Source organism: Oryzias latipes, chromosome 3, assembly GCF_002234675.1.
Source record: "Oryzias latipes chromosome 3, ASM223467v1".
Classification (NCBI taxonomy): Eukaryota; Metazoa; Chordata; class Actinopteri; order Beloniformes; family Adrianichthyidae; genus Oryzias; species Oryzias latipes.
The window spans coordinates 16,665,670-16,681,694 of NC_019861.2; the positions used below are offsets into that span (position 1 = coordinate 16,665,670).

Consider the following 16,025-nt stretch of genomic DNA (forward strand, 5'->3'; position numbering starts at 1 on the left):
TGGTGTCTCCTGTGTGTGTGTGTGTGTTTTTAATTGTGTTGTGATTAAAACATTAAGCGTTTTAAAAGTTTCTTGTGTACTTTTTTGTTGAAATGGAACAATTTGTTTTAAAGACTAATTTTAAAATTAAAAAGGGGTTTCAGATTTAGGATCAATCTTGTTTAAATTTTATTTATTTTTATTTACTATTTTACTTTTAAATGTTACATATAAAAGTGCTTTAACATTTGTTTCAAAGGTTTCCCCTCACAATACAGCTTTTGATTATGAATAAATTAGTCAGAGAATATCTAAATCATTACCAATATATTGCCTTTTTTTCTACAATGATATGTAGTGCACATTGTCAACCTACGTTAAGCTTAAACCTTGCGAGAAATCAACCAAGGTGCAATTGTAAGATGTGTCCACTAGATGGCGCTTTCTGAGCTGTTTTATGTAGAGCAGACGTGGATCGCAGGTATAGTTTGGTTCCCGCCTCTACAGTCGGTCCGCCCGACAGTAACTTGTTTCCAGTCACACCGCCTCAACTTTCTGCAAGCTCTTGGATGTAAAGGTTCTTTAGAAATTTGAACGGGACCTCCTTTAAAAAAACTAAATACTGCCTCACCTGACACCTGGTGTCTAAATCAAGAGGAAATAAATCACTGGGATTATAAAGGCTTCATTTGGTCAGATGGCTGTGCTTTGGACATGCTGCGTTTTTCTTGCGTGTTGCTGTGGATCTGCGCTCGGAAGTCCGAAGAACTGCGACAAAGTGCGTGAAGTTTTTATGTCACTTGGACCGAGTCAGCTCCTTCTAGGTCCAACAACAGGTATGTTTATCATTTGCAGGTTCTGACAAATTAGATGCAACCCATGAAGCACTCTAGTATTCTTTATGGATCATTTTAATTCTCACCCCAAAAAATTGCAATCAGAAGGAGCCATTGGTAGAAATGTGTGTCTGTAAGAATCAGCTTCTATGGATGTAAGGTAAGAATTAATGGTGCTGTTTTAACCCCATGACACTGCGAGCCAAAGCTGCTGAGATTACTCTGTAGTTCTGGGCGCAAAAGAAAACTTTCCTCCCCTCGTTCGCCTTTGTGCACTTACAGCATATAAGTGGCTTTCAGTCATTATTCACTGCAGAGTTCGGTAAACTGGGCCCCGTTTGACTTTCTGAACTTCACGCGCGGTGTAAGTGTGGATGCGGGGATTTCACGTGGACTGCTAGTGAGCCTCCAGCTGAGAAAGTGAGGTTTAGTCCATCATCCCGACACAAACTGCATCTCAAAGATGCTTTGAACCTGCACACTTCCCAGGTCAAAAGGTTTTTAAGATTCTGTTTCAAATGAGTAAATCTCTGAGTTGCGATTAAATATAAATCAGTGTCCTAAAGTTGCACTCAAACTGGTTAAAACCTGGCTGATGGTGTGGTGTCATCTATGATTGAGTGAAGAGAAGCCCCCAGAATGTCCAGAGGTGTCAGTGGTCGGATTATGTCAAACTTTTGGTGTCTTTAGAATCACTAAAACAGATTAAAGTTTGGATTCAGAATCAGAAAGTTAGAATTCTGACTGCAGGGTGTAAAAGCTGGATTTGGATATGCTGGAAAACCTGCACCCGGGGGCCACTTTCATGCTGCCTTATCTGGAAGCCTTTGAATTCCAGCCTGTGGGCCCTCGCCTGCTCTGCTCATTCCTGCACCCTGCAAGGAGCTGAGATAGAGTTCCAGGGCGGAACACCCTGCCTGGGCTTGTCAGACAGACCGCAGACCAGCTCTGGGTTCTTCTTCAAGACGTTTTAATTATTCCCCATGAGTGCAGATAGTTCACCTTCATTCAGGGGGTAAAAAGGTAGATGGGTGTCACTTTGAGTGATACCCCTTTGACCGAATCTTCCAGAATCTAGAAGTTTTGTAAAAACCAGCATCTGACGATGCTGCTTGCAATCAGGTTTAGATTTAAACAGAAGAATCATCCTTATAATCTTAGCATTTAAGGTACACATCCATGCTGTAGAAACTCTTGTGATGTAGTTAGCTGTTGTTAGTGGCCAATTTTTGGCTTTAATAAAATCAATCAGGAAACTGACGCTTCTTCTCACAAGGACCAAAAAGGTGGACCACACCAGTCCAGTTCTGAGGTCTTTCCACTGACTGCAAGAGGATAGACCTGAGAGTTCTGTTGGTGGTTTATAAAGCTTTGAATGACCACCCAGACTTCTCCTGTCATCTGGATCCAGACTTTTGTCAGTTTCTAGAGTCAAAACTAAAAATGGAGAAGCTGCATTCAGATTCTATGCTCCACAAATCTGGAACAGACTTCCACAAAGCTAAGATCTGCTGGAACACTTGGTTAATTTAAATACCTGCCTGCTGTGCACAAAATGTGCCATACAAATAAACTTGCCTTAAATGAAAGGAAAATCAGATTTTTCCACTTGACTTCTTGATGTACAGTGTTTTTAAAAATTTAAATAGACATATATATATTGTTTTTTAATCACTAAGGACCTGTTTTTTATTATTTAAGGAGTACCTGTTGCCTCTTCCTGCTATGTCCTTTATTTTACATTTCTGAACTTGTAGGTAAAGACCTTCAGGTCTGCATGTCCAAGAACTCAACGTGTTGCACCAAAAAGATGGAGGAGAAGTACCAAGTGGCTGCCCGAAGACAAATCCAGACCCATCTACAGGCGTCCAGCTCTGGGCTGAAGCTTCTCATATCTCGCTACGTGGCTGCTTTTCAAGGTAAACGCATTGTGTGTTTGAGCACGAGTGCCCTAACTTTGTATACACGTGCTGAGCACGGATGTTTATCTTGCTGATGTACTGTCTTCACGGTGGAGTGTTCTCTCCAGAGGGAGTTTACCTTGAGACGCCGGAGCTTCTGGGGGCGTTTGGTTGATGTGTATTTGGGTTTACTTGAGACTGAAACAGAGCTGAGTTTGTCCTCCCTTTAGATCTGCCCCAGGCATCTGATCTTCAGGGCAGATATCTTCTGTTTGTTCCTGTTAGCGCTTGGGAGGTCATCTGTAGGGGCAAATGTTTGTCCCAGATATTAAATGATGCTTTTAGCGAAAGCCTCTTGTCAGCATCCAAGGTCTTCTGATATGGGAATAAAGCATCTAAAAGATAGCAAACATGAAAAATCTTAAAAGTCGGCTTTGGTTTCTGGGTTCTCGTCCTTTCTCCATCCTGTTGCCCAGCCACGACACGCTGCGACTTGTCCTCTTATTGCTCACTGCCTGCCCAGTGTGCCTTGTTCCTCTAACTGATGGCTGAACATGGGTGTGCAACAAATGCAGCGCTTATGACTAGAACATACAGTCGAAGACTTATCATTATGCCAATTCACTTTAATGATGACTCTTAGTCTGAAGAAGGGCTTGTTATCCTCCCCAAAAACTGGCATGACTTACAGGGAGAGCCTCTCATGATCACAGTTTTTAGTTGCAGGCTGAGGGGGCGATTCACTGCTTTTGAACACGTTTCATCCACCAATTCTGGCTTTGTGAGGAAGATTTCTTACATTCTTGATGTACGAACAGTCACAAATGACACTGAAAATAAGGTTGGAGATATTTTAAAAAGAATATAAATATAAAGAATTTAAGGTAAAATATCACTAACAGAAGGGATTGCATCATTGTGGCACTTATCTCAGCACAGTTTAACAAAAGAAACCTCCCAATGTGTTATATATATATATATATATATATATATATATATATATATATATATATATATATATATATATATATATATATATATATATATATATATATATATATATATAGTTCTGACACAACAGATGTGTATTGTTTTTGCCTAAATATTCTGTTGATCATAGCTACCATTTAAGCTCTCGCTTGAACTTCTAGGTTGTCAACTGCTGTTGGATTTTCAAAATAAGACTCTGAAAACCTGGATAAAGGAATAAGTCATGCAGAACTGAAGGATCTGGAAACTGTTTGGTGGCACACACTTAATGAGTGGTGTTCACACCGTTTTTTGTCTATGAAAAGGCAACCAGTGATCACTTCTGCCAAACCAAACTGTGTTCACAGTCAAACTGTTGTTTCTGCGTAATTCAATTGGCAGCAACGTTTTTGCTAAGATTTTTCTTGTTTACTCATCTTTTTAAAAAAATGTTGGAAAAACAAGAAAACAGTTTGCATTATGACTATTTCCTTTACATTTTCCTGCAACGATGTTAGAACTCAGGTCTGATAAGTTGTCGTCTTCTGGTTTATTGTGATTTCTCAGCTCCAGCCTTGCCCCTCCACACTTAACCAGCTGTCACTTTAAAATGATACAAAGCCAAGCAGGGAAAAAGCCCTTTGAGTAAAGCAGTTCTCTGGGGAGGTCCCTCAGAAATCCCTCACATCAAAGCCTCTGTCTGTATGTGGGCAAAAAAACAACATCACTTTGACTTTTGTCTAAACTTTAGGGGTAAAACAACACATTTTTAGAAATCAAATCTCCTGCATGACTTTAAGTTCAGGGTATTTGTACTTATCAAAGGTCTCATGCGGGGTCACATCAGCCAAACTGACAGGTCTGTTTTTGGAAAAAAAAGATTAAAAAGAGGATTACATGTATAAGTTATTTTATAAAAAACAAAGGTGAACACAATTTATAAATATTAAGCAGTTACAAATCTAAATTATCCCCAAAAACAACAACATTAGGATTAAATAAAAAAAATAAAAATAAAAGTTCAGTTTAGTTTCACTTGTTTAGATTTGACTTACTTAATGTTAGACTGATTTTAATAAAGAATAATAACTGCAACTCTTTAAAATTATAGTTTTAAAGTATTATTTTGGGTAAGTTCTCATAGCCAGGCAAAGAAGGGAACTATTCCTTTTCATCTAACACACTTTTTTGGATTTTATTGGTTAAACCTGGAGTTTTTGATTTTTTTTTTTAGATAAATTTAAACCAATTATTTTTTTTAAAATCTTTTTAATTTAAAAGAAAACAAAGGTCATCAGCCAAAAACAGTCTGTGCTATCACATAATGTCTGCAACAGCTTCAAAGTTCACCACAGGAAAAGATTACAGTCTTCTACCAGGTGGGTTGGGCCACAGTCCTGTAGATTTAGCTTCATGATGATTGGCAGCCTGCACTGTAATTTGAGAGACAGCCGTAAACAGGCAGAATGTACAATGCATTACAAACACAGACAGGCGGGATGGATGAGTTAAAAGGGAGTCAGCTAATGTGATCATTTGTCTTGTGCAAAGCCTTCAATTAGGCCTCATTAAACGATGCAGCTGAAGGGAGAAGGGGGTGGGGGTGAAAAAAATGCTCCGAGGAACCCATAAAATGCTATTTTAACATTTCCAGGGAGAATTGCAGCTTGTAGTTTTCTTACAGGAAATGATTCCAATCTTAAAGCATATTACTGGTATAGAAGGGAAAAAAAATGTCTTTCTTAAAGCTTAAAATTTGATTTAAATTTTGTTTTTCAAAGTGCAGTTTATTACATAGAACTCTTCCTTTAAAAAAATGTCCCACTGTTTTTAAATATAAATAACCTTGACCTAAAATGAATCGGCCACCTTCATTGTTATTATAAAGTCAAAAGAAAGATAAAATAATACATAGTTGGAGGTACAGTGGGGGTTTTAGCTCTATAGCGTATCACCTTTCCCCCCAGTTCCATGTTTTGTTTTTCTGCAGTTTGTGAGGTTTCTACTCTTTTACCTCCCAGATATGCAGCCTGGTAAGCCATGGCGTAAGGGGAGATCAGGGGAGATCTTGTTTTTTCTTTTCAATAACATGCAGGTTTGTCTCAGATCCATGGCAACGAGCCTGTACAATCCCATCACCCCATCGACCAGGAGCCACATAAAAGTCAAAGTGTCTGCGCTGTGAATCAGCTGTTGAGGGGCCTGAGGATGGAACCGTAGTCTGGAAATGTCAAGTAAAAGAAATGCCCTCCTCTCGGATGAGCATCGATTTCGGAAAGCATTTATAAAAGAACATTTTTGCTCAGCTCTAACTGTTAAAACAGAGGAAAATCAAGTTTTGTTTAGATTAAGTAGTCAAATAAGTACCACCACAAAAGTTCAACTTTGAAGAAATCGTTGAAAATGAAATTTATTTCCCTACATAGGAAAAATATATCACCTTTCATAACATAAAAATAGGATGTGATTGTTATTTAGTCAATCACAAATCACCTTCAAAAACTAGTTAGAAAGGAATTTCTACGAAAATGCAATCATTGAACCTTATTGCTTAAGTCCAGGTACCCAAATTTAGAAATAAGATACAATCTTGCTAGTGTTGAGTCTATTCTATACTGAATGCTTTGATGTGAACCACAAGCATGCCTAAATGCTTTATCGCATATATGTTTAGATAAATATATTTCTATATATTCACATCTATACGAATGTATAGATATATATGTATAGATCTACCTTTTTAAATGATTTTCCCTGCTCTTTTAAGTATGTAAAATGGACAGAAAATTAAGTTTTCTTTTACATTTTCATTTCTCAAGCATAAGATCTTGACCAAGATGTATTGTTTTGGTTGTTTTATGAAAAAAATGGAAATGTTTGCGCAAGAGTATTTAGTGTCAATCCAACATATCTAACTAAATTGGTTGGGTAAATAGAAACAGAACCGCAGAAACTATAAGTCTTAGTGAGCAGCAGTAGACGTGCTATTGCACAACATAGTTAAAGACCCACTCCCATGAAAATCATTTTTTTGGTTGCCTTGCTCTACGCTAACAGTACCGCCCACAACTTAGAGGTGAATTTCTTATGAACATCTGCTCTGCAAAATCTATGTTCTAGGGGATGATTAAGACAAAGTCGTGTCGTAACTAAATTTTCCTTTTTGTTTTTAAATATGTTCTACTTTAAGTTTGTTTGTGAGGCTAGATTGTAGTTAGTTTTGGTTGTCATTTCAGAAATCCGTCCGTTGCTTTTCCTAAACAGAGAAGCTGCAGTCATATTGAAGCAGACATGGCTTACTGTAAATCTCATTAGTGTGTGAATCGTACAAGCTGATTATGAGTTGAAGCCTGACTCAGTGGCTACATAACCTTATAAAGGAGCTGATGATTGATGTGTTCACGTGTGCACATTATAGCAGTTGCATCTAAACCCAGGTGTTTGGTGTGAACCTGCAGAGCCTCATGCCTCGATGGTGTCGGTTTTTCATTATACTTGTCACACGTTAGTCTGTGTTGGGAAGCAACAATGGTGCGAAAATAAGATCAGCAAGGATAATAATAACCATAATTCAAGGATGCAAGGAAATCACCATTGTTTTGTGTCGCCTATAATCTTATCAGGGAAACAGATTTGGGATTATGAAAAATAAAAGAAATGTGTTAAAATATCCAACCCAATTGCAAATGGAATAAAAAAACAAAAGCAAGATAAGTCTAAAAGCATAAAGGGGACAGATGTAGGTAAGTCATTGTGTGTCTTAAGGCCTCTGCTGCATGATTACTTGATGAGCAGCTAGAGACGCGCTGTCAGCCTCAAGTACTGTACATTCTCCTGCTCCTTAAACGTCTGCAGCATGAGGCTGTTGTGTCCATTAACACTTTGTGGCTTGTGGTCTTTCTTCCAGTCAGTTTAGTCATTTTGGTTTTCTGTCTGGGAAGAAAAAAATCCGACAGCCAGGGAAAATCAGCACAGATTTTTTTTTGTCTTGCTGAACTTTTAAGCTTCTGTTTGGTTGGCAGCTTAGGAAGCGCTGACGAATGCGAGACTAAACTTAGAAAACTGACGGCTGCTATCATTCAAGTACTGTGACATTTAATCACAACAGTTGATTTTGATATTGATTTTCTGTTTTAATTTAGCCCATTGACCTTGAATTAAAAAAGAAACTAATCCATAAATAAGTAATATAAGCAAATCAAGCTTTTCTTTATATCATAGTTTTTATATACATATCCTGTGTGCCTAAAGCAAAAAAAAACAAAAAAACTGTAAAGGTTTCTTTGTGGTAGAGTTACTGTTTCAGAACATAAATACCGTTAAGGTCCAGTGAACTCACCACTGGGTTGGCTAACGCCCACACAAACTCCAACATCTTGGCTCTGAGTCCTATGAAAAATATTTTTAATCTGCCTGAAAACAGACAAAAGGAATCATAAATCAGTCAGTCCATAAGGTCAGCTGAGCATCATTTTTGTCCTCATACATTAATATACTGACTTCTGATGTATGTCCAGAGGCAATAAGACATAGGATTGCTGCTTTTTCTTATTGTGGTTTGACCAACAATTTTGAATTCTTGTGCTTTGTGAGATTTCTTTGAAAGACATTTTTCTTTTTTTTTGTTTAGATGTTCTCAGCATTCTTTATGAGACCCATTATGTTCTGGTTGCAAATCTACATTGTGTACTTTCTGGTTTCTTTGGTATGCATTTCCTTAATTAACTTTAAGTGCTAAAAAGCTCAGTCTCTCACAAAAGTCTACTTATATACCAACTTTAATATTCTTTTGTGCGCTAACCATCTCTTTCAGAGCTATGGTCCAAAGGCATCCTCTAAAATCAGGGTCTAAGCTGCAATTTTGTTTAACAAACTACTCGTTTGCAATTAACACTTTCCAAGAATTTCAGACTGAAAACAGTGAGCTCTTACCAAGGGCAGATTTGGTGCAGCACTAAAGCAGCTTTACACCACCCTCTTCAACTGCATTGTTTGCTTCCAGTAAAAGTTCTATCTTGGTCATGGAATTGGCTCCTTGCCTTTGTCAGTGAACATACACTTCTTTTTATGGGATCTGAGATGCTCCTTTGTCTCTGTTGTTTTCACATTGGTCATCTCACCAAAACTTTTGTGTTTCTTATCGAAATGGATTGAGATTTGATTTGATTTATGAGATTATTTTTATTGATTGTAGACAATACAGCAAAAAATCACACAGATATCAAAATTAATACAGAAATAATGAGATGAGTTGAAGCAAAGAATATTATGATGAAAGTTTTTTCAGTACGACACAACATGTTTGTTGTCTAATTTCTACTTGCTCAAATTTCCTTCAAAAAACTTTATTTATAGTTTTTATATATTTTATTCTCTATTCATAATCTTGTTTGGTCCACTTTTCTTTTTTATATTTATTTTCCATTTGTTCTCACTTTTTGTTTGTGGCTGTCAGTTAACAGTTGTGATGAAGAGGGAGTTTTGATGCAAACAGAGTTTGATGAAGGGAGTTTTTGATGCAAACAGATGCTCCTTTATACTAATTTAGATCATAACATTGTCATGGTTTCAACATTGGGACTTGTATTTGTGGACTAAACAAACACTTGCCTCTACATGGCACAACTCTAAGATCCAGTTTTTTCAGACATCAATCAAATAATTTACACCAAAAATAGGTAACTCATCATTTTTCATCACCTTTCACCTCTTTTTTTTAACCTCTGCTGTATGATAAAAAAGGCACGTATCAATGTTCTGTATAAAAAACTATAGACAATAGATTTTCAGCACTGCATTTGTCTTTTATGTTCGTAAAACTTACATGCCATATGATGCTATTATTTCCCAGAACTCAGTAGAATCCAAAATGTATGCATGCATGTTTGCTTTGTCAAGCGCTGAAGACATGGGCCAACTCTATTCCTCTTACTTCACAGAGAGGGAGGTCCAAATTATTATCATTTCCAACAACAAACATCTAGTTTTCCTACTCAGAGGGGGGGGGGGGGGGGGGGGGGTATTTTTGTGCTTGTTTTTATATGATTTATTTTGTTTTGTTGTAATGTAAAGCAATTTGTGTAATGCTTTTATATGAAAAGTGCTATATTAAATAGATTTGATTGATGGATTGATATTGACAATCAACTCTGAAGCTTTTCCTTAAAGGTCTATGACCATGAGACCATGAAGAATCTTCAGGCTCTGGTTCTTGTCTGTATTTCTTTTGCTGTAATTAAACTGCAGTGGTGTGCTTCCCCAACGACATGTAGTGTCACTATGGACACTATGGATTTGGTGAACGATAAAGGGTGTAGCTGGCTGCTGGTGCTCATACTTTGTATTGTTCCTCTGCATGTGTATGCCTGCCTGAAAATATTGGGGCATGTTGGTACTGATAGGATGTTTAAAAAATGTCCTCGTCTACCCCATCAATATCACTAAACTCTTGGGCAGTCTGTGGTTAAACTTGGTGATTTTGAATGGAGGTAAAAGTAATTCTTCAGAGGTACTCTGTTGAATGTAGGTTAGACACACATGCAGGCTTGTCAGTTCTGTTAGTTTTTTCTTCATCTTTTCCTTCCCCCCTGCTTGATACCAAGATGTTTACGAGGTGGAAGCCATGGCCCATGCACTGTGTAAAACCTAAAACCTGGTCCATGGATTTTATTAAGATACCCAGTGGTAGTGGGGAGTGCCTCTGTATTACAAGTAGGGTTCTGTTTATCTCCCCAGACAATTAGTGACCTACCATCAAACCAATCATGCTGAGGCTTTTCCAGGGTTGACACATCCAACACCATTTTTAGTGTCCTGTATCAGTGTTGACAGTGAGGAACAGGGGCCAGTGGGTCAGTGTTTCTCTGTCCTGGTCTTTAGGGACCCTAGTGTTGTGAGTTTTAATTATTTTCTTGCTCCAGCACCTTATTCAGGTCATATAGGTGACACACTTATTCAGCTGGTTCCACTTACCAGCTCTACTTTAAATCACGTGTTTAGGAGCAAGGAAACATCTAAAACATGCTGGTTGAGAGAGTCTGTGAGAACCAGTTTTGACAGACATTGCAGTGAAAGTCCCTAAAAGTCTGTTCATCAAAGGCATCTGTGTCAGTGGCCAACTGGAGGTAGTTTTGGAGTTAGCAGATACCAGTGTAGCTATTGGTTTTGGGAGCGTCTTCAGATTTGTCTGGCTCTCTGCATTTGTAAAATGTCCATGCAACAGAGACAGTGCAGGGAGATACAGCAACCTACAAAAAATGTCAGGTATTGGTGTGTTATCCTTAATTGAACAGATCTACCTGTATGTCCTACACATTTATTAGACCTTTTCAAGTTTAGAACCATTTGAACAATGGGTAGTAGGCCTTGTCTGTTTTATATATGCGAGTGTGCATGTAGGTTGGATTTTTTTCTGGGGCCTCTCTTTAAGATTTTCACAGACTTTGAGCCTGACTTTCCAATTCAAAGATTGAGAGCTGATCAAGAGCAGGACAGTGTAAAAAAATGTAAAGAAAACAAAAAGAGACTGACTGAAAAAGAGAGAAAGTATCGAGTTTGCCAGATCCTATAGAAAGTCTTTCTTCGGGGTTTTAAGTCAGAGGGTTTAAAGGGGAGCCGGATTATTCAGAGTCACTGCTCAGTTCAGCCACACAATTGTGGCTGTTTGCCTCTTTGTGTTGAACTGCAGCTTTTTTGTCAAATATTCTGACTGGTGTGGGCATTTTTCTAATCCTGTTATACTTCTGCGTACCTGCAGAAAAGGATGGACACTCAAGGGAATGCATGTATGCACTTTTTGACAGGAAGTTTGATGACGAAAAAGAGAGAAATGGGCACAGGAAAATGAAACGGCTCATGTCTGGCAATAAGATATGGGACTACAGCCACAAGATGAATCAGAACTCATGAAGATTTGAAGATGAGTAGTCTTAAGTGTTTTGAGTTCTGTGTATTTTTTTTAATATTTTTTTTTGCTATCTACCACCCAACCTAAAATCTCAAGAATTAGATATTATCACCAGTAATATTTAATATTCATATGAAATAAAATTAGCGACAAATTTTTTATTTAACTGTTTTTTTTTTTTGTGGTTGCAGATACTGTACAGTCTCTAGAAGAAAAAAAAATTCCACAACCCAAATCAAAGGAAGGGTTGGAACTTGTCTTGTTGGTAAATGAGTTGTAGTGAGGATGTGCAGACAAGGACTTTTATTTTGTGAACATAGTCTAGGAATAATTTTCTCTATAGGCCATCTAGCAGTTTTTATCCAACTTTAATAAAAAGCAACAACATCTTAAGTCTTTTACAGGGTACATAAGTTTGGGGATTATTTGTACAAAAAGTACACCCATCTATATTATTATAAAAGGACTTGATGAGGTGATGTAATACTGTTGTATCTCATCCAAATTTTTCATACTCGTACAAGATTTATCTTTGCCTCGATTTAATGTAGCCACGAGTGGGGGGCCAAGCAAGCGTCTTATTGTGCTGGTCCCAAGCCTGGATAAATATAGAGGGTGGTGTCAGGAAGGGCATCTGAGAATTTTTGCCAATCCAAATATGCAAATAAGACCTATAATGCTTACACCAGATCGGTCGAGGCCCCGGTTAACAACGACTGCCATTGGTGCTGCTCACCGACAGGATGCTGGTGGTCGAAGAAGGAGAGGAGGGAAGTGCATTTGTAAGCAGTGAAAGAAGACATGAAGGTAGCTGGTGTTAGAGGAGATGATGCAGAAGACAGGGTTAGATGGAGGAAGCTGTTTCGCTTTGGCGACCCCTGAAGGGAAAAGCCAAAAGGAAAAGAAGATTTTTGCCTCGGATCATAAAAGAGCATATTTGGGTGATGTCCCGCCCCGTTAGCATTGAAGCCAAGTTACAGAATAAATGACATTAAGTAAGGAAGCACACACGCCGCGTGATGTCAAAAGAGTGAAACATTTGATATTCTTCCAGAGAAGTCCAACTGAAGTCCCCTCTGAAATAGGTTTGATATATCTATGCTTGAAATAAAATAACAAATCAAACATGTTTTTTTGTCCTTAGCAGTGCTCTGTCTTCATTTTTTCCTAATTTTCCTTGATTTTCACAAAAAAGGAAAAGATTATTTGTAATAGGTTTCTTTAGAAAAGGCAAGAATAAGACCTTTTGTAAGGTTAAGATTTGAGTGAGCTTATGTACACCACTCCGAAACTGCTCAGTTAAACCTTCGCTCAGATGAACATAACTAAAAAAAAAAACACACCACAAATAAGACACTCATTTTCAAAGGAAAGCAGAAAGGCAGCTTAGTAAAGAATAACACTGTGAGATGAGTACAGACCATCCATCTTCTGTTACCACTCAGTCCTGAGCAGGAACACTGGGGTTGCTGGAGCCAGTCCCAGCTATTTACAAGGCAAAGGCCGGATTCACCCCAGACAGTTTGTCAGTCCATCGTATGGCCATACACACCTAAGGCACAATTTAGAGAACTAATCAACCTATGAAGCGACCTTCTAACATGCTCCACTTAGAAAGGACCCCGTTGTGATTCGAACAAGAGCCCCAACACTATTCCTCTGCACAGCCATGAGGAAAGTCAGAGTCAGGAAAGTAACATTTTTTCTTTCAGCTCAGAAATAATTGTTCATTTTACCTTAATTAAAGCAAGCACTTAAATACTCCTACAGTATTTATCCTAACTCAGGCGGTTTGTACACAGATACTTTTTTTTACCCCCTTTTCTTTTATTTCAGTGTCTTCTGCAGCTTTACTAGACAGGCCTTTTTAGCCACCAGCAGACACATCCTGACATCTGGCTGAGGCTCTGTCATCGCTCCTGCAATGAGAGCTTGTTGTTTCTTCTTAAAGAATTGCCTTTCCATTTCACAAATGTGGACTTGAGCAGCTTCTGATGTGTAATGTTGACAGGCAAACAGCCAGCATAACCCGGGCTGCTTCTTATTTCTCTGTGCATTTAAAAATTCAGTTGTTCCCCGCTCATACACAGCTCAACTATGTGCCCTAAAAATACATAAATTTGTGTGCCCATTTGAAATGGAGATTTTTTTTGCTGTTGGCTGTTTTCTTAAGGGCCTTTTTGAGATTAGATTATGCAGGACAGGAAGTTTTTTTAAACAGATTAAAAACCTCTTCCTCCACTTTTGTAGAAAATGCGCATAGTGAACAGCAGTAGCAAAAGCAACAGAGTTGCTGAGCTTATAGTCTTAACATGTTCTAAAGGGTTGATGGGATGTCCAAAACTATTTTTAATGTTCTGGAAAAGAATTCCAGAACAATCTGCCTGTTGAGTTACAGATAAAACACACAACTACTTTCTTTTAGTCTGGAGGAAACTGGGATTTCAATGCAGACACGGTGTATTTTCAAAGAAAACACACGTGTGATGCCTGCAGCTCATTTATACAGAGTTGTGTTTCTCTGTTTGACTTTCGTTGCTTAGAAAACTATATTTATTCTGTCATTTAGAAGAAATGTTTACGAAGTTAGAGATCAGTCTTTGGGATCAGTTTTTAGTGGCAAAAGAGATCTAAACCAAGCAATACTGTCGACTGTGTTTTACCCTCATCCTGTCAGTTTCTGCTACATGGCAGCTGTGATTGGTGTAATTGGCATGACTGACAAATAAGTGTTTTTTTACTGCTGGTAGTCCTGCATGTGTCGCCTGTTCAGCTGGTAAACAATCATTTAAAAATCACTTCCTCCATTTATCCCTTATAAGATAATGTTAGTTTTGATAAAAAATTATAAAAAGAAACACTTTACATGCTTAAACTACAAAGTGCAGGGGATGATATCTAGAGATTCCCTGCGTTGTGCTTTTACAGCCTGGCATGCCAGGTGGTTTTTGCACAGAGCCATCTGGCAAGCCATCAGTATAAAAGCAACACTTTCAGAAATGACTTGGCAGGTCAGTAAATGGCCCGTCTGTCCACCGCCGCCTGGAGCCAGTTGCTAAATCAAACTCTGGCCTATTCCTTAGATGAACAAAAAGTTGTTTTCTGAGTGAAGCTCGCATTGCAGGCCCCTGTTTTTGTGCCATTTAAAAGACTTCTTATGTTCTGATATAACAGGTAGTAAACAGGCAGCTGCACTACTGATGCTTTCTTTTTTTTTTACCACTAGTGGTTGTTCAAAGGTTACAAGTTTTTCCAAACTCTATCACCTCAAATGTGCAAAATCCCTCAGCTCTATTTAGTTTAGTTCACAAATTACTGATGTTTTTTTCTGGTTTTAGATTTAACGCATTTCATTTGCGATGAAGACCTTGATGAAGATGAAATGTGAGAAGGACCTTATTTGTCTTCTCTTATGCTTCAGTCAGGTTTTTGGGTTTTCCAGGCCTGTGGAGGTTAATGCAATGCTTCTCAAATAGTGGGGCTGGCGGCGCGATGCGATGCTAAGGGGGGCACACAGTAGTAGCGGCTTTAGGCACAGGTGAAACGGGCAATTGCCCGGGGCGCAAATTTAACGGGGGGCGGCAGCGACAGCGGCTCAGTGCTTGAAAAGAATCTTCGCCACTATTGGTTTCCTATTATCTGTTAAATGACAGTGTTTGTAACAGCCTGAAACTGTGAACTGCCATCCCTGCAGCTGCTCCTGTCTCCTTCGAGAGGGGAGGGGTAGTGGGCTCAGGCTACGAGGCGAAATGCCCACGCGGAGCGCTAGATTGCGCAACACCGGGATCATCGCGTGATTACTCAGCTCATGCTAATAATGTCATTCTTTATTAACTATTGTAGACATTTTGATGACGTGTCTTTATTTTCCATCAATGTATTCTTTGCCTGCCTGTCGTTTAGTTGGTGTCAGTATTTGACATAAAGACAGCAGGTAATGTAGGAAAACTGCTGCACTTTATGAAACCATAAATAAACAATCCATCATTTAGAAAAAGAAATCAGAACAATGTTTTTTACCTATTTTTCTTCAGACTAAAAACGTTAAATATATTGGAGCTGCTGTGTTAATGTTTCAGATCAATTTACATTTAATATTATGTATTGATTAAATTATTATTTTTCTCAGCATCAAATGGTTCAGTTGGTCAAAAATTTTTCTAGTTTAAAAAAGGACGGACAGATTTTTTTATTTTAGGCACTTTAAAATTCTTTTCTGTTTTAGACTATAACAGGGTTGCTGTATGGCAAATATTTGTGTAATGTAATATTTATGTAATATTTGCTGAAAGTGGATTTATATTGTTTTTTTTCTTTTGTAAATGTTAAATACAATTTTAGGTATACTTAAACAATTTTTATAGATACAAACCTATATGTTGTCACCGCGCAAGTGTATGTGTGGGGGGCGGATGGGGGGTTAGGGGGGGCCGC

At 38.2% G+C, this 16,025-nt stretch overlaps 1 protein-coding gene across 2 annotated transcripts in view; it reads left to right on the forward strand.

Moving 5' to 3' along the window:
• The first annotated feature begins 206 nt into the window (after nt 1-206).
• The window catches only part of gpc5 (glypican 5), a 118,554-nt gene continuing 102,735 nt past the window's right edge, over nt 207-16,025 (forward strand). For both annotated transcript variants that reach the window (XM_011490229.3, XM_020713154.2), the window contains exons 1-2: nt 207-815; nt 2,573-2,734. In XM_011490229.3, coding sequence (XP_011488531.1) covers nt 677-815; nt 2,573-2,734 — 301 coding nt within the window. In that variant the 5' untranslated portion in view covers nt 207-676. The remainder of the gene's footprint in view (nt 816-2,572; nt 2,735-16,025) is intronic.